This window comes from Camelus dromedarius, chromosome 18, assembly GCF_036321535.1.
Source record: "Camelus dromedarius isolate mCamDro1 chromosome 18, mCamDro1.pat, whole genome shotgun sequence".
Lineage (NCBI taxonomy): Eukaryota > Metazoa > Chordata > Mammalia > Artiodactyla > Camelidae > Camelus > Camelus dromedarius.
This window is the reverse complement of record NC_087453.1, coordinates 23,271,509-23,295,467: the sequence shown is the minus strand read 5'-3', so window position 1 is coordinate 23,295,467 and position 23,959 is coordinate 23,271,509. Positions and strand designations below refer to the sequence as shown.

Here is a 23,959-nt window from a genome sequence, read left to right as displayed (position 1 = left end):
ATTATTCCCTCAGTTCCTATTGAATTCAAGTCCTATGCTGAGCAGGGAAGCCTTGAAATTGTCCAAAGAGGAGTATGTTTATACTCCACCTACTACTAGAATAAACAAACAATCCTGTGACCTGTACCCTGATGTGTTGTCATTCTCCTAGTCCCCCTCTGGATGTCTGGATATCCTGTACTTTCCAGATCTAGTGGGGCAGCAATAATGAGCATAGTGTTTCAGACATGGGTTTGACTCTCACCAGCTTGTGACCCTAGAGAGTTTCCTAAAATCTCTAAGCCCCAACTTTCTCACCAACATGAGGATAATAATGCCCATCTCATGGGACTATGTTGGGGAGCACACAATGTCATGCAAGATAATTAAATGACTGAGGCTGCCCCTCCTATTTTCTACATAAAGCCCAGCCCAGCAGTGTGAGATGTATGTGTGTTTGCCTTGGCCCCTGCCTCGGGTTTCTGTGCCAGACAGGACATACTGCAGCAGGAACAGTTGTCACCAATGATGGGAAAGCAAAGCCCCCAGAGTATGACTCCCATGTATTCTGTTGGCTCCTGTCCCCCACCCTTCCATTTGGGGCTCTCCTGGACCACAATGCGTTGCTAGTGATGGAGGTATCTACCTCTCCTCTGCATGAGGCAGAAGACCTGACAGTAGATTGAGAGGAGACTCAAGGGGGTAGGACAAAGTGGTGGCCACAGCCTGGCCCAGGAGCAGGCTAAGATTAAAATCAGTCCAAGAAGGGGCCACCAGCTCACACGGTGCTAAGGTGCACCTGGAAATATGAAAAGGACACACAGCTATTACTTCCCCCACGGATTCCTAGAATCTTGTAAGTAGCTGGAGTTTGATAATACAGGAATGGGGCTTGATCAAGGATTTGCAGAAGATGTCTAAGGGACAATAGAAGGATAGGATGCAAGGAAGGGGCAGCTTCTGATCTCATAGTGCTGAGTATCAACTCACCCATAACTCCCCACACCTCTCCAGACTGAGCAGAGATGTCGACTTGAGTATACACTCAGGAAACCTGCACTGACTAACTGAGTAGACGCCTGGACATGTTTCCTCACAGCTATTTCCTTTTCTGCACTGTGGGAACTTCAGTCTCTATTACTGTCTTCTGTCCTGAGGAATTCACCCTGAGAGAAGGAAAGAGAAGAAGCCATCTAGGTCTTGGGAGCTTCACTATGGACCATCTGCCTGCCACACTCCTTTGAAAACCACGGAGCTCCCAGAAAGAGTCTCAGGACAAGACCTAGAGATGCTGAACAGGAGACCCTGGGGGGCTCATTTCACCTCCTGGGAAAGCAGAGCAAGGGATCCTGAATGCCACTCTCCTACCTAAGTGTTCATGAGTTCAACTCGTGAACCTGGAGAGTTTATCCGGGACACCAGGAGAAGGGGCCCCATGCTCCGAGCTAGGGAAGGAGAGAGCAGGGATGTGTTCAGCGCTTGAGGAAGTGAAATTGACCAGACTGGCAACTGATGGCGGAGGGTTAGGGGAAGGGAGGAGGTAGGGGTGACTCCCAGGTTTTTGGGCCCAGGCTACAATGTCTCCAGCTTAAAACGTTTGGTTTTGTAAAACATTGATGGGAAGAGACACTGTAGAGCGTCCCACATGATTCCCAACACTGCTTTTAAAGCTCTAGGATCTGTATTAGCTTTCTATTCCTGAATTTAAAAATTACCCCACAATTTAGTGGCTTAAATCAATAGATATTTTCTCACAGTGTATCTTAGTCAAAAATCTGAGTGTGCCTCTGGTTCACAGTCTCATAAAGGCTTCAGTCAGGGTGCCAGTCAGGGATACCGTCAACTGAAGGCTTCAGTGGTGGGGGTTGGGGGGGATCTGCTTCCAAGCTCACTTCCCATGGCTGGTGACAGGACTAGATCCTTGCGGGCCAAGACACCAGACATCAGTTCCCTGCCTCATGGATCTTCCCCCAGGGCATGTCATGACATAGAAGCTGATCTCCCTTAGTGTAGCCAGGGAGTGAGAGGAAGAGCAAGACAGCAGTCGCAGACTTAAGACTACGTTATGGAAGTGACATCTCATCACTTTTACTATATTCTGTTCACTTAGAACTGAGTCACCAGGTGCAGCCCATAAGCAAAGAAAAGATGCTGCACAAGGATGTGAACTCCAGGAGGCAGGGATCATTGGGAGCCATCTCAAAGACTCTCAACGGCATATGCCTAAATCTTGGAATGATCCTTGGTCCTCTTTTGCCTCATACCCCACATCCAAGTTGTAGCGCACATCTTATCATCTCTACATTCAAAACAGACCCACAATCTGACCACTTCCAACCACCTCCAAGGCCACCACCCTGTTCTAAGTCTTCGTTATTACTCACCTGGGCTACTGCCATAGTTCCCTAACTCTGGTCTCCCTGTGTCCACCCTTACACACCTCAGGCTACACTCCTCAGAATAACCAGAAGGATCCCACCACTCTTCAAACCCAGTGCCATCCTATCTCAGAGTAAACCAGAAGTCCGTGATGGTCTACGAGCCCTTATTCCAGGTAACCCACCTCTCTGACTTCATCTCCTGCCACTTTCCCACTTACACACTGGGCTCTGGCCACAGTGGGACCGTAGCCTTCACTGTCTTCCCTCAGGAATTTGCCTTTGCTATCCTGTCTTCCTGCAACAATCCCCTCCCATTATCTGCACAGCTCACTCCTTCATTTCTTCTAAGTCTCTACTGAAATATCTTGTTATTTCTAAGAGACTGACTGCCCTATATAAAGCAGTACCATCCAAGCCTAGCATCCCATCCCGGCTATGCTGCCATATCCTTCTCTTAGCAATCTCACCGTCTGACATTCTATGTATTTACTTGGCTGTTATTATATGGCCCCACTCAAATGCATGTTAGCTCTTTGGGGACTGAGGGTTTGCCTTTTTTTCCCACTATTATACACCCTTATCTAGAACAGTGGCTGGAACCAACCAGATCCGTAATAAAGACTTCCTAAGTGAATGACTAGATACTCCATTCAGGACTTCGGTTGCTGTTTACAATATAAATCAGTTGGAATTCAAAAACTTTTCTCCACTAGTCACCTGACTCTTGCATTAAAAGCCTTAGTTCTACAGTTTACTGCTTTGACTTTAGCTTAAAAGACCCACTCATGTTCTCTTTGTTCTCGGTTGTGCCCACCCCCACCCTTAGGGATCTCACCTGAGTCTTAAGGTCTAATTCTAAACTAGTGGAATGGTCTGTACATGCCATGCATGAAATTTTTGATGTCTTCTGTGTTAATACACCCAGACTTTATCCCATCCCACAAGCCTAAGGCTTCCCACCACCACCATTCCATTCTCCAGTACTTTCCAAAGCCTACCAATGAGCCAGGCACCTACAATTGAGACACTAAGAAGTCTGCCTCTTTGTCTCCTCGTAACATTCACCCAGGGGAGCTTCCACTATTAAAAGGAGAGCCCAGCCCAACTAAGTGAGGTCAAGATTGAGTAGCTGTGAGGCCACCTCTGTGGTTTAGTTTGATTGTCAGGCTCCCAGGGCTTCCAAGAATAGAGGAGCCCCAAGAAGGAAGAAAAGGAGAGGGAGTCTGTGGAATACCAGGAAAAGTAGGGATCCTGTGGCTCACTGCTTCTGGGGAAGACCAGACCAGTCACTGACACCTGGAGTCACTGCACACATACTTGCCATGAATCCACTATCCAGTCCCTCCTTGGTCCAAGACCACCTGTTGAGCACTCTCTGTGGGAAGCAGAGCAGACCCAACCTCTGTTCCCACTGAGGAACACACTCTAGTGGGGAAAGCAAACGTTGACCATAAATATATGATTACAAATTCTGATGAGGTACTTAAGAGTGCTTTTGGTTTATCAATAATATAGAGGAAAAAAGGAGCATCCCCAGTACAAGGAAGAAAAGGAGGACATGGGGAGTTTGAGTCACTGCCAAAAGGACAGTGTAGCTGAGCCGAAACAGGACTGAAAGGACTTCATAGCCGAGGCTGGCAAAGCTTTTGGGTCAATCATGATGAGTTGGGCACATGAGAAGAATCTAGTTTTACCTTCAGAGCAGAGCGAAGGCACTTAAAGAGAGTGGCACAGATTTCTGTTTTTAAAGTAGCCCTCTGGCTACATTATGAGGAAAAATTTGAAATAGGGAAAAAGTGAGTGAGGCAAATGGATAGGCTGTCCCACCAGGGATGAATGTGGAGAGAGAGACACACTGGAGTATTTAAGATGTATTTAGATGAAGGGATGTGGGGGAATGAGAGGGCTTAGCAAAAATGATACCCAGGTTTGCTAGCTTGACTAACTGGGTGGATGGGGACACAAAATGAAGAGCCTGATGGGGAGTTAAGATGTTGGAATCTGAAGTGGGGTCCTTGGACAAGGCTTTTTTCTTTTTTTCTGCTTCTCGCGGCCAAGGGTACTTGGGGAATTGTTTCCACTACAGCAAGACAAGGCTGCTGGTGCAAGAAGAAAACGGGAGGTGCGTTCTTGATGTGAGAGTTTCCCCTGCTCATCCTCCCCTCCTGCCCAGAGCTGGCTCCAGACCAGAGCCGACAGAAGAGGCACCCTTGCTCCTGCCAGCTGTGATCTGGTTGTGTTGCCCTCCCCACAGGATAAACATGCTAAGGCCTCTTCTACTGGCCTCCTCTATTCTCTAAAATAGTAGTCATCCTTACCCTCCAGGGACCTAACTCCTTGCTCACCCAAAGCCATGTCCCCTGCAGTGTAGTCTCAAAGCCAGCGGTGTCCATCAGACACTGCTCATTTTTACCACTGACACCTCTGGAGTGGGGAGAACATGGCTCCACTCCCTTGGGGCCCATTCCCAGGAGACCTCCTGCGAGCAGCCATGCAGTCACTGAGTCCACTTCTTGGACTGTCACACAAGACTGAATATATCCTCCATACGACAAAATTAGTCCCTGAGGCTCCTGGATGAGGAAGGTCCACCAGCACCCTTGAGATGGAGTGTGGGGGCCCTGGGGTCAGAAACTAGGCACTAAGACAGTCTCCCAGGGCCTTTCCAAGCATTTGGGACCCTCACAGCAGTAATTTCTTAACTTGTGTCTGATTCCTGTTTCATCATCTAGAAGCAGGAACTGTCAAAAATCTGACAGCCCTTTCCTCCCATCATAGTTACTTCCTCTTATATCAGGAGACAAGGCTTCACCTCTCACCACAGAGCACAGAGTTCCAGGCCTCTCCAGCACAACATTTCAGAGAAAGCAGGCCCCAGAGGCCACCATGAAACCCATCCCTGCCTCCCTGTGCTGCCTGCCCCTCCTCTCCATGCTGCTGCCTCTGCTACTGGGACCCACAGGTAAGCACCTAGCCCTCAGGTACCACTGCACCAGGATGCTCACTTGAGTTTGGCAGTGATATCATTTTCCCATTGGCAGTGAGGCAGATGGATCTCTGTTCCAGAACCTCTTTCTTTGCTGCCTCTTGCCCAAGACATTTCTCCAAATATTCTCTTCTACAAGGATCTCCCAAACAAAAACCCCAGAGTTCTTATTACTTACAGAGGTCCTTTCCTCTTCGTTGCAGGTCCAGGCAGGCTTTTCTCAGTGACAGGGGTTAACCAATCCCTCCTAACTTCCCACAACCCTGACACCCTGTGATGTCTCCTGGACCCCTTGGGGTGAACTGCAGGACCTGGTGCCATCCTAATGGACAAGGCGGAGATGTGGTATCTGACTCTTCTGACCTGTTGGAGACCATAGAACCTAGGAGTCAGGGCTGTCTAAATTAATGTGGATACAGTTTAGACAGACAAATAGGTATATGGCAAGTACTACATACAGAATGGGGAACTATTAAAAAGTTAGAAAAAATCAGTTCTTTGTAGACTATTAAGTCTCCCAGAATCTCAGCATCTCAGGATTATATTCTTGGTGTGAGAGCTAATCCTGCCTGTCCACTCCCTTCTCTCCACAGCTGACCCCAGAGCCAGGCAGAAAGGAGAGGCTCCCCTCCCTTCCCAGTGGTGTTAACATCTCAGTTGAGAGGTGATTTTCTAGGAAAGTGGTTAAAGGCATAAATGTATTTTGAAAACAATGTGCCAGGGTTCAAAACCAAGTTTTATCACTTATACCATGTTTGACTTTGGAAAAGTTATGAAACATCTCTGTGCCTCTGTTTTCTTATCCAGGAATATGGGTAAGTAATAATGCCTTACTTAATAGGATTGTGGCAAAAATTAAATGAAAATTAAATTTTTAAGAGTTTAGAGTGATGTGTGGCAAACAGAAGCTTCTGTGTAAGTTTTGGCTGTTAATTGCACGTATGAACATAAAGTGGTCCCGCTGATTCTGGCCATTATCGCATTCACTCTGTGTCCTTGACAAGCCTGTGCTTCATTTAAAACTCACAGCATGGTGAAAAAAAATATGAAAATGAATATAAGTATATTCATGGATGACTGAAGAATTGTGCTGTACACCAGAAATTGATGCAACATTGTAAACTGACTATAACTCAATTAAAAAAAAAAAACCTCACAGCAGACGCAGAAAAGAGAAATGATCCATCATGCTTCATAGAAGAGGAAGCAGGAACAGAGGAAGGGAGTGGCCTTCGAGAATCACCAGGCTTGTCAGCGGGGCCTCGAGCCCACATCAGCCTGGTGGTGCTCAGGCCAGGGCCCTCCCACTGGGGAGGCCCCTCAGACATAGTCCTGAGTGTATCTCAGAGGTTTTCAGATTCAGTCTCACATAAAGTCACAAAAGAAGTCTTATTTTCCTACTAAATATGTTGCATAGAGAAGGAAATTGTGGCTCAGAGAGTAAGTAATTTTCTCAAGGCTAAACATCAAGCAACCACTTGAGGAGGCATTTGAACCCAGGTCAGTGGAAGCCCACAAGCCCTCGTCTTAATCTCTTCACTGTGCTGCTTTCATCTATGTTGAATTTTTAACAAAAATAGATTTGCACTATCTATGGTGTTCTGTTATCTTGCTCTTTTGCTTAATAATAAATCGGAGACCTCTCCCATGCTGATGTATGTGTCTATGTCATCATCAATACATCCCCAATATATACTTCCCCACTATTTTTAATAGCTAGATACTTTTCCATCGTGTGTGTGTATCTTCACTTATTTAATGAACTCCTTATTCTTGGGCAGGTACCTCACATCAAACTTTTCAAAATTGTAAATATACTGTGATTGCCATTCCTTTACAAAATGTCTTCACCCTTGTCTGACTGTTTCATTGAATAAGTCCCTAGAAGAGAACTTGCTAGGTCAAAAGGTATGCGTACATTTTGAAGGCTTTTGAAATATAGGATTTCCCAATAAAACATGGATGTCTCAATGTAAGTAAAACATTATTTCAATTCATTACAACACAGGAGAGCAGTGGATAGTGGACTTACTCAGTATTTATGATCGGAACATATTTGGTTAAAGCCTTTCCCCTCTGCTTGTTAAACCACAGCTCAAGCAAGTGTACACATATCACAGGGTCACAACTATGATGCCATTAGTGGCACCTAGAAAGGTTCCATCATTCATATTCCCACCAGCAGGACGTGGCAGTGTCTGCCCAGCTGTACTCTTGGCAACACTGAAAACTGGAAACCTCTTTCATTTTTTTGCCAAGATAATATTCAAAAAACTGTGTCTGTTCATAACTTACAGAAGGGAAACATGCTTCATTTTATTTTACTTTCACAATACAAGCTCAACATGAAAAACCCAACCAGGGAGAGAATGCATAAGTAAAGAATGAATGTGTGTTCCCATCCCACTCCCTGGAGGCAGCCAGTTTTTAAGGGTTGTGTTTGTTTTCTTCCAGATAGTTTTCTGCCACAGACAAAAATGACACCTTCATCACGTGGTAATTCAGCATAGTACCTTGGTCCAATTCTAGGCTCTCTCTTCTGTTTCACTGACCTTCTATCTACTTTGGTAACTGGTCTCTATTATGTAGCCTAAAATTGTGCTCTAACATTGAATCTGCTCAAATCTGACTTCATTATTTTTTAACTTTCCCAAGTATTCTGCTGTGGACTTTAGCATTTGACTTATGATTAAGTGTACATTTCATCATTTACTAGGAATTGTTGATTGTCTGTTCATAGATTTGTTTCTTCTGCCATGTCTTTCCCGCATGTGGCTTTTGAGAGGTATGGCCGTCTACCTGTCTTGTCTCTATGACACTCTCAGCACCCAGGTCAGCAGTCTGTCCATCCCAGATACATGGGCTAAAAAGAAAGAATTAATGAAATTTCAACTGCAGTCTAGACCTAGGCACCTGCTCGGCCCCAGCTGGGCCAGGGCAGGGGACTTGCAGCTAACTTGCGTTTCCTTCCAGGAGTGGTGGGTCAGGAGCTGAAGGTGATTCAGCCTAAGAAGTCAGTGTTGGCTGCAGCGGGAGAGACGGCCACTCTGCCCTGTACCACGACCTCCCTGCTCCCTGTGGGGCCCATCAAGTGGTTCAGGGGCACAGGGCCAGGCCAGGAGTTAATCTATGACCACAAAGGAGGTCACTTCCCCAGAGTAACAAATGCTTCAGACACCACAAGGAGAGACAACATGGACTTTTCCATCCGCATCAGTCACATCACCCCGGCAGACGCCGGTGTCTACTACTGTGTGAAGTTCCAGAGAGGAAGCCCTGGTGACGTGGAGTATAAGTCTGGACCAGGCACCTGGGTATTTGTGTCTGGTAAGTCCAGATCCCTGAAAATCCAGCCCTCTGTTCTAAGACACTCACAACCCCCAAGCCCTTAGCCCAAGACTCCCCTGCCACTAGCCATTGTGTCAAGCTTGAGGACAGAAGATGGCGATAGTGAGCAGTCACAGAGGAGGAGCAGAGTAAAATGTAGAACTGTGCAGCTTCCAAAAGCACATAAATAGACTGGAAATCACAGTGAGTAAAATTACAGACTCCAGGGCCAAATGGCCTGGGTTCAACTTCTAACTCTGCTATTAACAAGCTCTGTGACTTTAGTGAGTTTCTTAAATTCTCTGTGTCTCATTGTCCCCTTCCATAGGATAGGGGTAAAAGTGGTGCTCACCTAGTGGATTTACTGTGAGAATTGTAAACGTAAATGAATTTATAAATGTGAAATACTTTCAAGAGCGCCTGTGACATAAGAATTATTATATTAGTGTATATTATCAGCTTTCAGAATATTAAAACCGATCAGACTTTAAAAAAATCTTCAAAGCAAGGAACAATACATTTACAAAGGATGATACAATTGTTTGGGGAGAAAATTATAAAATCACATTTTTTGATGTCGAATATGTAATCCTGATGCTTCCTAAATTTTGTCCTGGATTTCTGTAAGTCCTGTATATTCTTAGGTTTGGTCCTGGATGATATAATCATGGCTGAAAACAAAGCCTGCAAGACTCTAAACAGCATCCATTTAAAAAAAGACAGAGTATTGATGAATTAATAATTATAGTGTTTTACCTATAAAATAATGAAGTGACAATTTAGTCTTAAAGAACCACAGAAACATACATAACAGAATTTTTGAATCTTTTAAATGTTAGCACCGGAGGACCATGGAGAAACAGAGAATGGTGCGCAGTCTTTTGGGCAAAGAGAAGGTCATATGATTTTCAAGATTTGAAAGTAGAAAGCAAGTTGTATGTGAACCACTGGAATGAGATCAGCATGAGATGTCCAAGGTAACACTGAAGATTGAGTATAAGGACTACTGCTTTCAAAATTCTTAGGGAACCTGATTTCCAACCTAAAATTCTACACCCAGACAGTTTGTTGAGTTTGTAAGATCACCAAGAACTACCTTTCATGCACCCTTTTTGCTTTACCAAAACAAGGGTTAAACAAGACATAAGAATGGGAAGCACAAATAGGAGATTGGAGACCCCAAGATAACAGCTGTACAGGAGGGACAGGAATGGCTACTGGGTCATTACAGACCAGGAGGACTGAGCACTTTAAGAGGGACATCTCAAAAAGATAGAATTGCTAGAATATTAAATAGCTTACAAATCGCTCACACCCACCACTTCTAATATTATTTAACATCATGTTGAAGTATTAGTGTTTTTATGGGGGAGAAAGAAATAAAAAGCATAATAAATACAGAGGAAAATGATCTCCCCTTGTAGATGACATGGCATCTGGAACACTTAATAAAGCAACATTAAGCTTTACAAACAATGAAATAATTTAGCACCATAGCAAGTTAAAAAATGACCAAACAGATCAATAATCTTTATATATATATATCAAAAAAAAAGATATAATGGAAAAGACAAGCACAAATACAACAGCAAATTTAAGTCAATTATATACTTAAGTCAACTTATACCAAAACAGAGATAGGGATTGGATTTCCTCACTCACTAAAGATCTGGACAAACTATATGAAACAGTGGTTCACAAGACCCTGGAAGTCAGGCAACAAAGGACGGTGACCTCTAACAGATGGGAAACAAATGAGGTGAGACCCAAAACTGCCTCCAATTCACGGTCTCAGAAAGCTTCCAGGCCACCATGCAGGGAGAGAGAACTCAGAAGGAGCCTGGACAGCTCCCCGAGTTGATAAGAAGGAGTTAGAAGTCTAAGGAGGGCAAAGTGGTAGAGTTTTCAGAGTGCAGCACCAAAGAGGCGAGAGAACTCCAAATATCTTCAGCATTCCACTGAGTACTAAAAGTGTATGTACATGAGAATCTACATGTATATGAGTGCATTACATGGCCTCAGGGGAAAAAAACCTCTGGAACTTACGCAAGGCTGAGAGTAGTGCTTGTTTTCAACAACCTAAGGAAAAAAATCTCATAATTCATGTGGCAGCTGATAGCGTATACTGCCTCAGTAAAGGTTAAAAAAAAAACTCGCCGTAGGCTAAATGATGCTGTGGTCCTGCACCACAAATCTTAAATACAACACATGAGGAGATAAAATGTTCTTGAAGTCATTTGATCATGTCCCGAAAAAAGTCCAACAATCCCACTTTTAGAAATGTATACACTAACATAAATGCAAGATGACTTATTTTTAGGCTCTTGATTACACCACTATCTGCAAGAACAAAAGATGAGCTGGTAAATAAACCATGGTGCAGTCACACAATGGGGTACTATGCTACTATAAAAGGGCATGAGAAAAACCCAGCACACTGCTTCAGAGAGACCACAGGACATCATTAAACAAGAAAAGCAACGTGTAGAACAGAGTAGGGAGCACACCACTTTTTATGATAAGAGTAGGAAATACAAGCATATACATATCTGCTTCTAAAAAATGAGTAATAGGGGAGGGTGTAGCTCAGTGGTAGAGTCCCTGCTTAGCATGCATGAGGTCCTGGGTTCAATCCTCAGTGCCTCCATTAAATAAATAAATAAACTTAATTACCTCCTCCCTAAAAATAATAAAAAAAAAAAGAGTAATAAATCAAAATATACTTTTATAATTTTACTATAGTGGATGGAGGGAACAAGAACCTGGAAGCAATGACAACCCAGTAGTAATGATGACTGCTATACACAGATATGGTCTCCAGGCCACACTTTCACTAAGAGAGAACCAGGGGTCCTCAGGGAAATGACTGATTTCAGACCTTGAACAGGGAAATGTGTAAAATGAGCTTGGAATATTTTGTTGTACTAGAAGCAAGGAAGCTTCTCACGTCTCCTGAAGTTGTATAAAAAGACTCAGTAACTAACGTAAAGGAGGCTTTCAAAGATGTGACAATTTGAGCATTAAAAACGATAAAGATTACACTATACTGACATTCATCAAATATGTTAAAGAAATGTCATTGGTCACTTTGGAGATTACTAAGGCACCAACTTGTTACCATGAAATCCCAAAGATAGTAAGCAAAGATGTTTATCCTGCCTTTCCTGTAAGAACTGTATGTCAGAGTAACCAAGAAGAGTTGAAAAAGCCAGTTCCAAAATAAAATGGTGTAGAATTGATTGTGGTGCTAGTTACATATCTCTGTGAATATAGAAATTGCTAAATTGTACACTTGAAGTGGGTGGATTACTTGGTACATATGTGAATTATATCTAAATAAAACTGCTTTTTAAAAAAGAAAAAAAAAGTTGATGAGAGAAAGAATAATTCCAACTAATAAAGGCAGAAGGAATGGTAGCATTAGACTATCACCAGTGTGCAATCCCTAAGGAAGTGATGGATCTAGATAATAATTGTCTACAGCTGTTAAAGACACTGGTCTAAGGGCTAGTGGAGAACTTTAGGTGGATTGAGATGACAGTGTCCAAAGCCACTAGTCAATCTAGTGGCACGAAAAGAAAGACAGTCAAACATCACATGCCTTCTCATGTAATGTAGTAAGAAGCTGTCAGAATCATAAAGAATTCTTACCAAAATTATGAACTTGATCCTAATCAACTAGACCCTCTAGTTCCATCTACAGTCAATACAGGGGAGATAGGATCATTTTAAATGATATGAGCTAAGGCATATGAGCTAAGATGTGGGAAATTCTGCAGATTTTTCCTGCAGACCAAGTTTTTTTTTAGCAAACAGTTGTTAAAAGTAAGAGGGAAGGGGAAATCCTTTAGATCAAAAGAGTACTAAAAAGAAATAACAACAAAATGTAACCAATGGATCTTTTTTGCATCCTGACTCAAACAAACCATTTAAAAAATGATATTTGGGAGACAAGCAGGAGATTTTAAATGCTGACAAATATTAGATGATATTAAGGAATTATTCAATTTTAAGTGTGATAATGGCATTATGATTATGTTTAAAAAAATTCTTAAATCTTAACTATACACCCTGAGGTAATTGTGATGATACTCTATATAGAAAACCCTAGAGTCTCCACCCCAAAACTATTAGAACTAATAAATGAGTTCACCAAGGCTGTAGGATGCAAGATTAATATACAGAAATCTATTGCATTTCTATACACTAATAATGAAATATACAGAAGAGAAAGTTTTTAAAATCTCTTTTAAAATTGCATTAAAAAATAAAACATAGACATAAACTTAACCAAGGAAGTGAAAGACCTATACTCTGGAAACTATAAAACATGGATGAAGGAAACTGAAGATGATTCAAAGAAATGGAAAGATATCCCATGCTCTTGGATTGGAAGAATCAATATTATTAAAATGGCCATACTACTCAAAGCAATCCATAGATTTAATGCAATCTATATCAAAATACCCAGGAAATTTTTCAAAAACTAAAACAATTAATCCTAAAATCTATATGGAACCACAAAAAAAAAATTGCCAAAGCAATCCTGAGAAAAAAGAACAATGCTGGAGGTATAACCCTCCCAGACTTCAGATTATACTACAAAGCTACAGTAATCAAAACAGCATGGTGTTGGCACCAAAAAAGACACACAGATCAATGGAACAGAATAGAGAGCCCAGAAAGAAACCCATGCACTTATGGTCAATTAATCTATGACAAAAGAGGCAAGAATATACAGTGGAGAAAAGACAATTTCTTCAACAAGTCGTGCTGGGAAAGCTGGACAGCCACGTTTAAAAGATAAAATGAGAACATTCCCTCACACCATATACAAAAATAACTCAAAATGGTTTAAAGATCTAAATATAAGACCTGAAACCATAAAACTCCTAGAACTGAACATAGGTGGAACACTCTTTGACATAAATTGCAGCAATATTTTCTTGGATATGTCTCCTAAGGCAAAAGAAATAAAAGCAAAAATAAGCAAATGGGATCTAATTAAGCTTAAAAGCATTTGTACAGAAAACAAAACCAGCAACAAAATGAAAAGACAACCTTTGCAGTGGGAAAAAAATATCTGCAAATGTTGTTACCAACAAGGGTTTAATAACCAAACTATACAGACAGCTCATACAACTCAATATCAAAAAGTCAAATAATCCAATAAAAGAATGAGCAGAAGACATACAGATAGCTAAAAGACAAATGCAAAGATGTGCAACATCATTAATTATCAGAGAAATGCAAATCAAAACCACAGTGAGGTATTACCTCACACTGGTCAGAACAGCCATCATCAAAAAGTCTACAAATGACAAATGTTGGAGAAAATGTGGAGAAAAGAAAATCCTTCTACATTGTTGGTGGGAATGTAAATTGCTGCAGCCACTAAGGAAAACAGTATGGAGGTTCCTTAAAAAACTAAAAACAGAAATATCATATGATCCAGCAATTCCACTCCTGGATATATATCTGGAACAAACAAAAAAACTAACTCAAGAAGATATATGCACCCCAATGTTTAAAGATATAGAAACAACCAAGTACCCATCAACAGACGACTGGATTAAGAAGATATGGTGTGTATATATATATACACACACACACACACACATATACACACAATGGAATATTCCTCAGCCATAAAAAAGAATGAAATACTGCCATTTACAGCAATGCGGATGGACACAGAGAATATTATGCTTAGTGAAATAAGTCAGACAAAGAAAGACAAATACTATATGATATCACTTATATGTGGAATCTAAAAAATAATACAAATGAATGAACATACAAAACAGAAACAGACTCACAAATATAGAAAACAAACTTGTGGATCCCAAGGAGGAGAGACAAATTACAGGTATGGGATTAACAGATACAAATGACTATATGCAAAACAGAGAAGCAACAAGGATCTACTGTATATCACGGGGGATTATATCTCATATCTTGTAATAGCCTATAATGGAATATAATCTGCAAAAATCCTGAATCACTATGCTGTAAACCTGAAACTAACACAATATTATAAGTCAACTATGTCAATAAAAATTCAAATTAAATTAAAAATAAAAGACATAGCAACCTATGGATCTTGTTTGCATACTGAGACAAATAAACCACCTGTAAAGTGCTTTTGTGAGACAATCAGGAAATTTAAATATTAACAAATATTAGAATATTAAGAAATTATTATTAAATTTTAAGTACAATACTGGCATTATTATTGTGTTTAAAAAAGAATTCTTAACTCTTAGATATATATGCTGAGGTAATTGTGAATAACATAATAGTGTGTCTGGCATTTCCTTTAAAATAACCTATGGAAGGTACAAGAATAAAGATAAAATAAGATTGGCCATTTGTTGATCATTGTTAAAGTCCCATGATAAGCACTTTCTATTTTTTTCTTCCAGTTTTACTTAGATATAATTGACATATGACACTGTAAGTTTAGGTGTGTAACATAATGATTTAATTCACATACATCACAAAATAATTACCACAATAAGCTTAGTGAACATCTATCATCTCATATAAACACAAAAATTTTTAAGAAAAGAAGTTTTTTTCCTTGAGAGGAAAACTCTTGAGATTGACTCTCTTAACAACTTTCATATATAAAATACAGCAGTATTAATTATATTAACAAGTCCCAGCATGATTACTTTGTCTTCATGTGTGTTTACAAATTACTATGATAGAAGTTTTTTTTAATATACGCCTTTATGCCCCCTAAAAAGTCTTTCTGCACTCTTAGTTATACGTGTATTCTAAGCCGCAGTCCACTACAATACGAAGTTTCAAAAGTACTGGGAAGAGTTATACCTATCTGGCAGAAAGTCTGGGGATGAAGTTGTCATAGGTTCATAGAAAACTAAGCAAATAAAAAGAATGAGACCATTAAGAATTCCTGGAAAGCAAAAAGCTGCACAAGGAAGGAAATATAAGCATGATTTATTACATGGCCCAGCTGTGAACAATGCTCCTTTGGTCACAGTAATATAAATTCTGAATACTGATGAAATAAAAAGATTTGGAGGTGTCTACAATAGGAGGTTGTGAAGAACAGAAGTGTGAATGCAAGTGGAGGGAGATGTAGAGCTAAATTATCATCTTCCATAGTAGTAGGTCTACCAGTAATACATGACACTGAGAAATAATAGCTTAAGCACGTTATTTAGAAAAATAGAAATGTCCTAAGAATCAGCTGAAATACTTAAGAGTGGTTGGTCTGTAATTTTTGCAAGAGGAGGAGGAAGCTATGTGTCTGTTTTTTTTTTTTTTTATTACACACCTTATATGATTTTGTAAACAGTGTGCTTTGGAAAGGAAGAGAGGGAACAGGAGTGATATGGTCAGATCTGCATTTTAGCATGATCACCACGGTCTGGTGTCTGAGTGTGGGTGCAAAGGTGGAGAAGCAAAGTCAGTGAGGCCAGCTAGCAAGCTGTTATGACATTAAGAGTCATAATAAAAATGAAAAAGTGGAGAAAACTAGAGATGAGAGATTGAGGTGACAAGTCTCGCTGGGTAAAGCAGAAAGGCAGATATTGTACTAGATAGTAACTTGCCATCTTCACTTCTCTCTCTTCTCTCTCCACCTTGCCTTGATCAAGCTAAGCCCTCTGTCCCAGAGGTTTCTGGCCCCACCAAACGGGCCAGCCCAGGTGAGGCAGTGAATCTCACCTGCAGATCAACTGGCTTCTTTCCCAAACACATACAACTGAAATGGTTTAAAAATGGCGTGGAGCTTCCAGCCCATCAGACTCTCATCTTCCTGCCTGGAGATGCTTCCTCCTACACCATTGTCAGCATCGCCCTGGTGACCCTTGACTTGTCCTCACTCCACTCCCAGGTCACCTGCCAAGTGACTCACAGTGAACTGCAAAGGCCCCTCAGTGGACGTGTGAACATCTCTAAATTCCTTCAAGGTAAGAGCCCCAGCACACAACCCCATGGCCAAACCTAGGTGACCTCCGCCTGTTCCGTTTGGCACACCTCACCTGAGTCCCCCTATTCACTCTTCACCAAGACCCACGTGAGGTGGGTACGAGGTTCCCTATCGTATATGACCATCTTATTCCCTTGAATGCCATAATTGGGTCCTTCTCTTTCAGAGCTCCCTTCCCTCTAGTGTATTTGGGAGGTGGGAGTTCATTCATTCAACAAGGATTTACTGAGCATCTGCTGTGTAGTGCATTATTCTAGATGCTGGGAATTCCACGGTAAACAGAACAGACCTGGTTCTGCCTCACTGACTTCACAGTCATGTGAACCTCATCAGCCAAGATGCAAACAATTACATGGTATAACTTGTAACATTTGCTGTGAGGGGAAGACAGAGCACTGAAATAGATGAAAATAGGCAAAATCTAGCTTACTCGAAGAGTGCGTGAAAAAGGAAATGGGTGGAGAGAAATCACAGGGATCAGATCACACAGGGCTTCTGGGCCCCAACAAGGAAGCTTCTCCCACTTGGACGCTCAGGTGGACTCCTAAAACATGGTCCAAACCACCACACCACCACTGCTTTGGTGCCCATCATTGCCTTTGAAACACACTTCCTGAACCCACTCTGGCATCAAGGGAGGGGACGATGCAGGCAATGCCACACTCCACCTTTCTTGCTCTGAGCTCATAAAGACAAACCTGCTACTTTGGTGTCAAATCAAGGCTTCACATCAGACTTGCTCAACATTTGCTTAAATAGTCACTCAGAACATAACTCCTGGAATATTACAAATGTTCCATCACTCTGAAAATGTTCAATGGAAAAGTGACATCGTGGTGATTTGCTTCCCACCATCATCCATTTCAACAAACAAAACAAGGTTTTCTTTGACAACCAGAATCTATACATATATCCATCCATTTTATTCCTGAATTTATATTTCCATTCTAATTCTTGCAGAGAACTTTATCCTAGGATAGCATATTTTATATGTGGAAATCTTTTATGGGCCAAAAATTGCACATATAGAGAACTATGAGAACACAGAGAACTACAAATTTATGTATATAATGTGTATGTATATGTATATAAAATATGTATATAAATTAAATTTATTTGATTTTCTTCTTATGAACTAAGGATTTAAGTATTTAAAAGATTCTTTTGGATTGAACTGCATAATTGATCAAAACAATCTAGACATATGACAAATTTTGACAAATAATGATTAAAATAACAATTAAAATTATATCAGAAAGGCAGTTCAGTGAGATAGATGGAGGAGCTATTTGATAAATCAGGCTTTCTGGTCAACAATATTTTGAAGTGTCCTTTTGTTTTGTGTCCCAAAGTCTTTACACCAAGGACAGTGCACCATAGTTAGTTTCGAGATGTGTGAGAAAAAAGGGGTTTTTTCTTTTTGTAAAGCTGGAGAAGTAGAGTTAAGAAACAGTGAAGGATCTGGTCTTAGTTGCAATTTTAGAAAAGAGTCATACGAGGGCTCAGGATCTGGAAATCAACTATATTAAACTCTCAGTGTAGGTGCTCTTTAGGAAGTCGCAGGTGACCCCAGGGTACTTGTAGCAGCAGTTAAGTGCAGACAGTCTTCAAAGTGGCTATGACCCTGGCTTCATCTTGCTTACATTCCCCCTACTCACCCTGAGCACCCTTCTGTCACTGCAACATGCTAGGCATCCCCTCAGGGCCACTGCACGTGCCCTGCCCTCTGCCTGAGATGCACCTCCACACACGCAGCCGCTCCCAGGGCCCTCCCTCCTTTGTCTCACCCTCCACCAGCCCCTCTGCCTAATGTTCCAGTTACTAGGGCTGCATTATCCCAAACTTATCCCGATATTCTAAACCTACTCCAAATCCTAAAAATTATTATGCTCACATGTTCTGTACTTTAGGAAATTCAGACAGAACCCGGTAAGGATGGCTCGTTTCTGCTCTATTACATCTGGGACCTCAGCTGGACAGTTAGAGGCTGGAATCATATGAAGGCTCTATCACTAACATGTCGAGCCTCTGGTGCTGGCTGTTGGCTTGGGGCCTCAGTTCTTGACACAAGCTTCTCCTTATCATCTTTCCACATAGGCTAGTTTGGGCTTCCACAAACCTTTGTGGCTGTGTCTGAAAGGTGAGCGCCCCAAGATTCCCAGACAGAAGCCATATCGACTTTTATAACCCAGCCTTGGACGTCACACAGTGTCACCTCTGCAGCATTCTCTTCCTCATGTCGTGCATTGAAAAGTAGCCCCCCCCCAGGTTCCCAGGGAGCAGAAGTAGTCTCCCCCACTGATCGGAGGGGCGGGGTTCTGTATGACATTGTATGGCTTGCTGTGACCATTCTGGAAAACACAATCAGCCATGTGTAATTCACTGCTATTCATCTTTCAAATTTCTGCTCAAAGGCCACTTCATCCATAAACTCTTCCCTACCTGCCCCACTTCCAGACCAGGTCAGGTGCCCCTAAAGGCTCTCATAACCTGTATGGGGGTCATGTGAATGCTTTTTCCTCCCTGTTCTCCTTACCAGACTGGGCCCTCCGTGAGACAGGGAGCATGTCTGTCTTTGCTCACTGCTGTATCCTAAGAACTGAGAGTAACTGGCTATAATGGCATGGATGCTCCTTAGGCATCTTTTGCATGAAGGAAGAAGTAACGAAGGGAGGCCTGTTGTTTCAGTTGTCCCCACAGTGAACATATCAGCTCACGGTGTCCCAAGCCTCCAGGTGACCATTCTCACCTGCCACGTGCAAAGGTTTTACCCAGAAGTCATACAAATCACCTGGCAGGAGAAGAACAGACGATTCAAGTCTTATGAGGCCTTCACCCCCACCAAGAACCCAGATGGCACATTCAGCCAAGACAGTCATATCCTGGTCAGCACCTCAGAGGACAAAAGGCTGTTCGCCTGCCAAGTGTGGCGTGAGGACCAGACACTGGTCCAGACCAGCGTGCAGCTGAGCGAGCTTACAGAAGAGCAAGCCAGTTTGGGTAAGTAAGGGTGGAATAACCAAGCAGTTAAAGAGTTAAACCTGGAGACACACAGGCCAGGCTTAAATGCCGGCTCAGCCATATTTGCCATGTGTGTGACCTTGGGAAGATCACTTCACCTTCCTGAAACTCAGTGTCTTCATCTATAAACTGGAACAGCAAATATAGCTACCTCTACACACTGTGAAGCCTTAGGTACCAAACAGCAGCAAGCACCACTTTATCACACAGCTGCATCCTAATGACACATCCCCTTTACCAGATATTCTTGGGTGGGGAGGATATAGCTCAGAGGTAGGGCACATGCTTAGCATGCATGAGGTCCTGGGTTCAATCCCCAGTACCTCCATATAAATAAATAAATAAACAAATAAAAACCTAATTATCTCCCCCTGAAAAAACAAAACAAACCAGCTATTCTTGTGAATAACTAAGTTAACATGAAATTTCTTTCCCCAATTCCCACCCATCTTCCCAAAAGCCATTCAGATTCAACAATTACTGAGCACCTATTAGGAATTTTGCTGGGTGCTCTCCTTTGATATACAAAAATGATCTAAGGTACATGTTATAATCCCCATTTTAAAGATTAGGAAACTATGGCTCAGAGAGGAAAGGTGACTTCCTCCAGGACCAAGGTGTGGTCTTGTTACCTGAGTCTGGGGTGGACTGAGCCTGGGGTGGCAGAGTGATGGAAGCAGGAAGCCATGTTCATCCTGATATCTTCCTGTCACCAGGTGCCACAGCATCCAGCTCCCTCTTTGGGACCCTCCTCCTGCTTGGCTGTAAGTTGTTTCTCCTGACTACAGTTTCCATCATCTATGTCCTCAGGAGGACCCTCCCTTCCAGGTAAACTGGAGACCCCAGAGAGGGCTTGGGCTCCCAGGGGTGGGACTCCAGGCCAACAGGGGGCACTGTGAGGAGAGGCCACAAGGTGCTTCCATTTCTCCTCTACCTTGAAGGCAAGTTGAATCCAGCAGGTCCCTGAGAACAGCACCCCAATTCCCTCAGTCTTCCCTTCTGACTCGCACAGCTCCAGTCTGAGGATGCAGAAAGATGCAGGCTCCCTTGGTCTGGGCAGGGGTGGGGGAGAACTTAAGGAGGGACATAAAGGAGTTAGTATAGAGAGAACACTCGTGAGGTGGCCTCTGAGGAGAAGTTTGAGAAGAACAAAGGCTTTGCCCCAGCTCCCTGCTTCCTCTGTAGGCCAAGGCACTGTGAGGCCCCCCTCAGTGACATAGGACCCTTGTCTCCTCCTGTCTTATTCAGGAGAACTGATCCAGGAGGACCACTTCCCATGATGTCCATAGCCTCTACCCCATCTTTTCCTGCCGCACCAGCCTTCTGAGACCTGTCCAGCACTGGCTGCCCCTCCCTGTCTCCTGCAGCCCCAGAGGAGGTGAGAGCCTGGACCAGAAAGTCAGTAGTGAGAGGTGGCCTCTCATGTCCTACCTAGGAGTGAGGCTTCTGTGGACACCTGACCTAAGCAAGAAATCCAGCAGAGGCAGGATAGGCTTCTACCAGGAAGAAACATATGTGCGATCCTGAAGGCGTCTTCCAGCCCCTCAAGGAAAGCCCCTTGTGGGCCCCCAAACTAGCATGAAACCTTTAAAACCCCTTCATTAGAATGATATTAAAGGAAATACTTATGGCCAGTAAACATATAAAGAGACACACAATCCCATTAGTGATCAGAAAAGGCCAAAGTAAGACCACACTGAAATGGCAATTCACCTTCTCTTACATTGCTGATGGCCACATAAATTGGCACAGATGCTTTGGATAACAGTCTGGAAATTTTTAAGTTGAACATTCACATGCCCCATAACCAGGCATCTCCACACCTTGGTTGTTCCCCCAAAGAAACTCTTGTACATGGACACCAGGAGATATGTACAAATATATACATGCTAGCATAGTTTAAAATTACCAAAACCTGAAAACAGTCCCAATGCTCATCTACAAGATGATGAACAAGTAGTTAAGTACAATTACAGAATGAAACGTTCTACAGCAATAAAAATAAATAAATCAACAGCTATACAGATAATATGGACTAGCCTTAGCAAAAAAAAAAAAAAAATTAGGTACGTAAGCCTCCAAAGATTTTATAAAACATGATATATGATAAAACCATATTTTTTTAAAAAGGAACAATATATACAAGATTTTAAATAGGAGTTGTCTGAAGTGGAAAAAGGCAGATGAATGGAAAAGGTGGATACGTACAGTTTTAAATTAATGTCAGGGTTCTAGATTCCAGGCTGGGTGCTGGCTTTACAAATAATTGCTCATCTCAAAGGAGGTTGTGCCTTCATTTATTCCACAAATATTACTGAGCTTATGCTATGCAACAAGCACTGTAATAGACACAAGGGAAACACTGGTACTGATGGTCCCCACCCTTGAGGAGTTTACAGTGTGATGAGGACAGACAGAAAAGAAAGAAGAGAGGGAAGAATGGGGAGGGAATGAAGGAGGGGAAACTTAGGAAGAAATAAACAAGAAGGTGATGAGAGATCTGAAGAAAATAAAAGGGTGCACAGAATGGGCATTTCAATGATAGAGCTCTCCACAGGGGTCGGGAATTAAGTGTCTGATACCTAGAAAGAATGGTAGAGAAAGCCTTTCTGAGAAAGGAATCTCAAAAAGGCTTATCTAAAATTTGCAATAGCCTGGGGGAAATACTCTCTTGTTATTGGGAGCCCACAGTGCCAAGCCCTGAGGTACAGGGAACATGGAGTGTTCAAAGAGGAAGGGGGCCAGTGGAGCACGAATCTGACAGTAATGGGATATGGAACAATGCTGAAGAAACAGGCAGGAGCCAGTCACACACAGCTATCTGCCATGGTAGGGAATGTGGATTTTATTCAAAGAAGAACGGAAAGACATTAGAGTTTTAATTGACAGAGTAAACTGCAAGATCTGATTTAGAATTCTGGAAATCACCACGACACCTGTGCCCTAAATAGATTAGAGAGAAACAAGGAGTCAGAAATCAGATGTGTGGTTACCGCACCTAACCAGGGAGCAGTGAAGGTGACTTGAGCTATGGCAGTGCCAGCAGAGTTGGAGAGAAATTGACTAATGTGAGGTGTATTTAAAGACAAATGACCAGAAATGTTTGGGAACTGAATGTGAAAGGCAATGGACAGGGAGGAGTCGGGGGTGGCTTCCTGGCAAGATTGAGCAATGGATGAGATGGAGAAGACAGGAGGAAGAATAGGTTGGTGATGGGAACTACGGGTTCAGTGTTGAACATGTTAAACATAACGTTTGTTCATCGTCCTAGTGCAGATGTTGAGTAGGCAGATGGGCATATATGTTTCTAGCTCAAGAGAGGGGTCAGAGCTGGAGAGATATTTTTAGTCATTAGGTCTGTAAAACTGGTTGCCAGGGCAGCCAAGCAGCAGAGCTAAAATAATCATTTTCCTTTTCCATCCTTCTTCCTTCCCCCAAAGCCCTTGGATACAATGCGTCTCCAGGCTCCTGTACAAAAGGGGTGCTTATGTATGTGTGGGTTGGAGGGGGAAGCAGAGAGACAAAATGTTTCCATTTGTCATGATGACATGATGGTACATATATTTTCCTTCTGCATTGTCATGTGACCTCTGCAGGGATTGAGAATGTCCTCCTTGTCCCCTGTCACACTGGGCTACACTGGTGATACTCAGCAGTCTCACTGGACACTGTGGGAAGGACTGCTAACAGAGTGACATGTAAGGAGAACATTCACAAGTGGGCAATGGAACAGCTGAGAGAATCAGAGACTTTAGCATCATGGTCAATCTGAGCTGGTAAACTTCTTGATACCATCTAGTCCAATTTCTCCTCTCCAAACCAGAATGTGTTTTGGAGACATTAGGCGACAAGACGAAGGTCAAATAAAGCAACTCCAAGCTACCATTCCAATGTGTGCAAAAATTTTTTAAAAATTTTTTCCATGATTTAACATAATTTCTATTTTAAGATCCTTTTCCATGGACTTACTCTTGGTCAAATCAGGATCTCCTCCATCAAATCTGCATCTTCCCTCACCCCCTAACCACCCCCTCACCCCGCCATCCTCTCCATTCCCTGCCATGTTAAGTTGCCTTTGTGATACTGGTCCATGCAGGACTTTGCTAAGATGTCCATTACCCTGTGCTGCCCTTGACTACATACAGATCCTCACAGGTGCCCCTAGCATTAACGTCTTCCTGGTCTCACAGCTTCCCGATAGCCCCGCGATTGCAGCTCTGCTCACAATCCTCTCGAGCGCAGTGGACGGTCAATATGGCGGCGCCCAGCACAGTTAGGTGCGGGAGACTCAGCCTTTAGCAG

At 42.5% G+C, this 23,959-nt stretch overlaps 1 protein-coding gene across 1 annotated transcript in view; it reads left to right on the top strand.

Annotated features, from left to right (window-relative positions):
• The window catches only part of LOC105104313 (signal-regulatory protein beta-1), a 39,955-nt gene extending 16,413 nt beyond the window's left edge, over window positions 1-23,542 (top strand). The window contains exons 5-11 of the mRNA XM_064475988.1: window positions 5,139-5,322; window positions 8,320-8,673; window positions 16,302-16,616; window positions 19,325-19,636; window positions 20,374-20,485; window positions 20,906-21,035; window positions 23,254-23,542. Coding sequence (XP_064332058.1) covers window positions 5,139-5,322; window positions 8,320-8,673; window positions 16,302-16,616; window positions 19,325-19,636; window positions 20,374-20,485; window positions 20,906-20,984 — 1,356 coding nt within the window. The 3' untranslated portion in view covers window positions 20,985-21,035; window positions 23,254-23,542. The remainder of the gene's footprint in view (window positions 1-5,138; window positions 5,323-8,319; window positions 8,674-16,301; window positions 16,617-19,324; window positions 19,637-20,373; window positions 20,486-20,905; window positions 21,036-23,253) is intronic.
• Window positions 23,543-23,959: the final 417 nt, after the last annotated feature.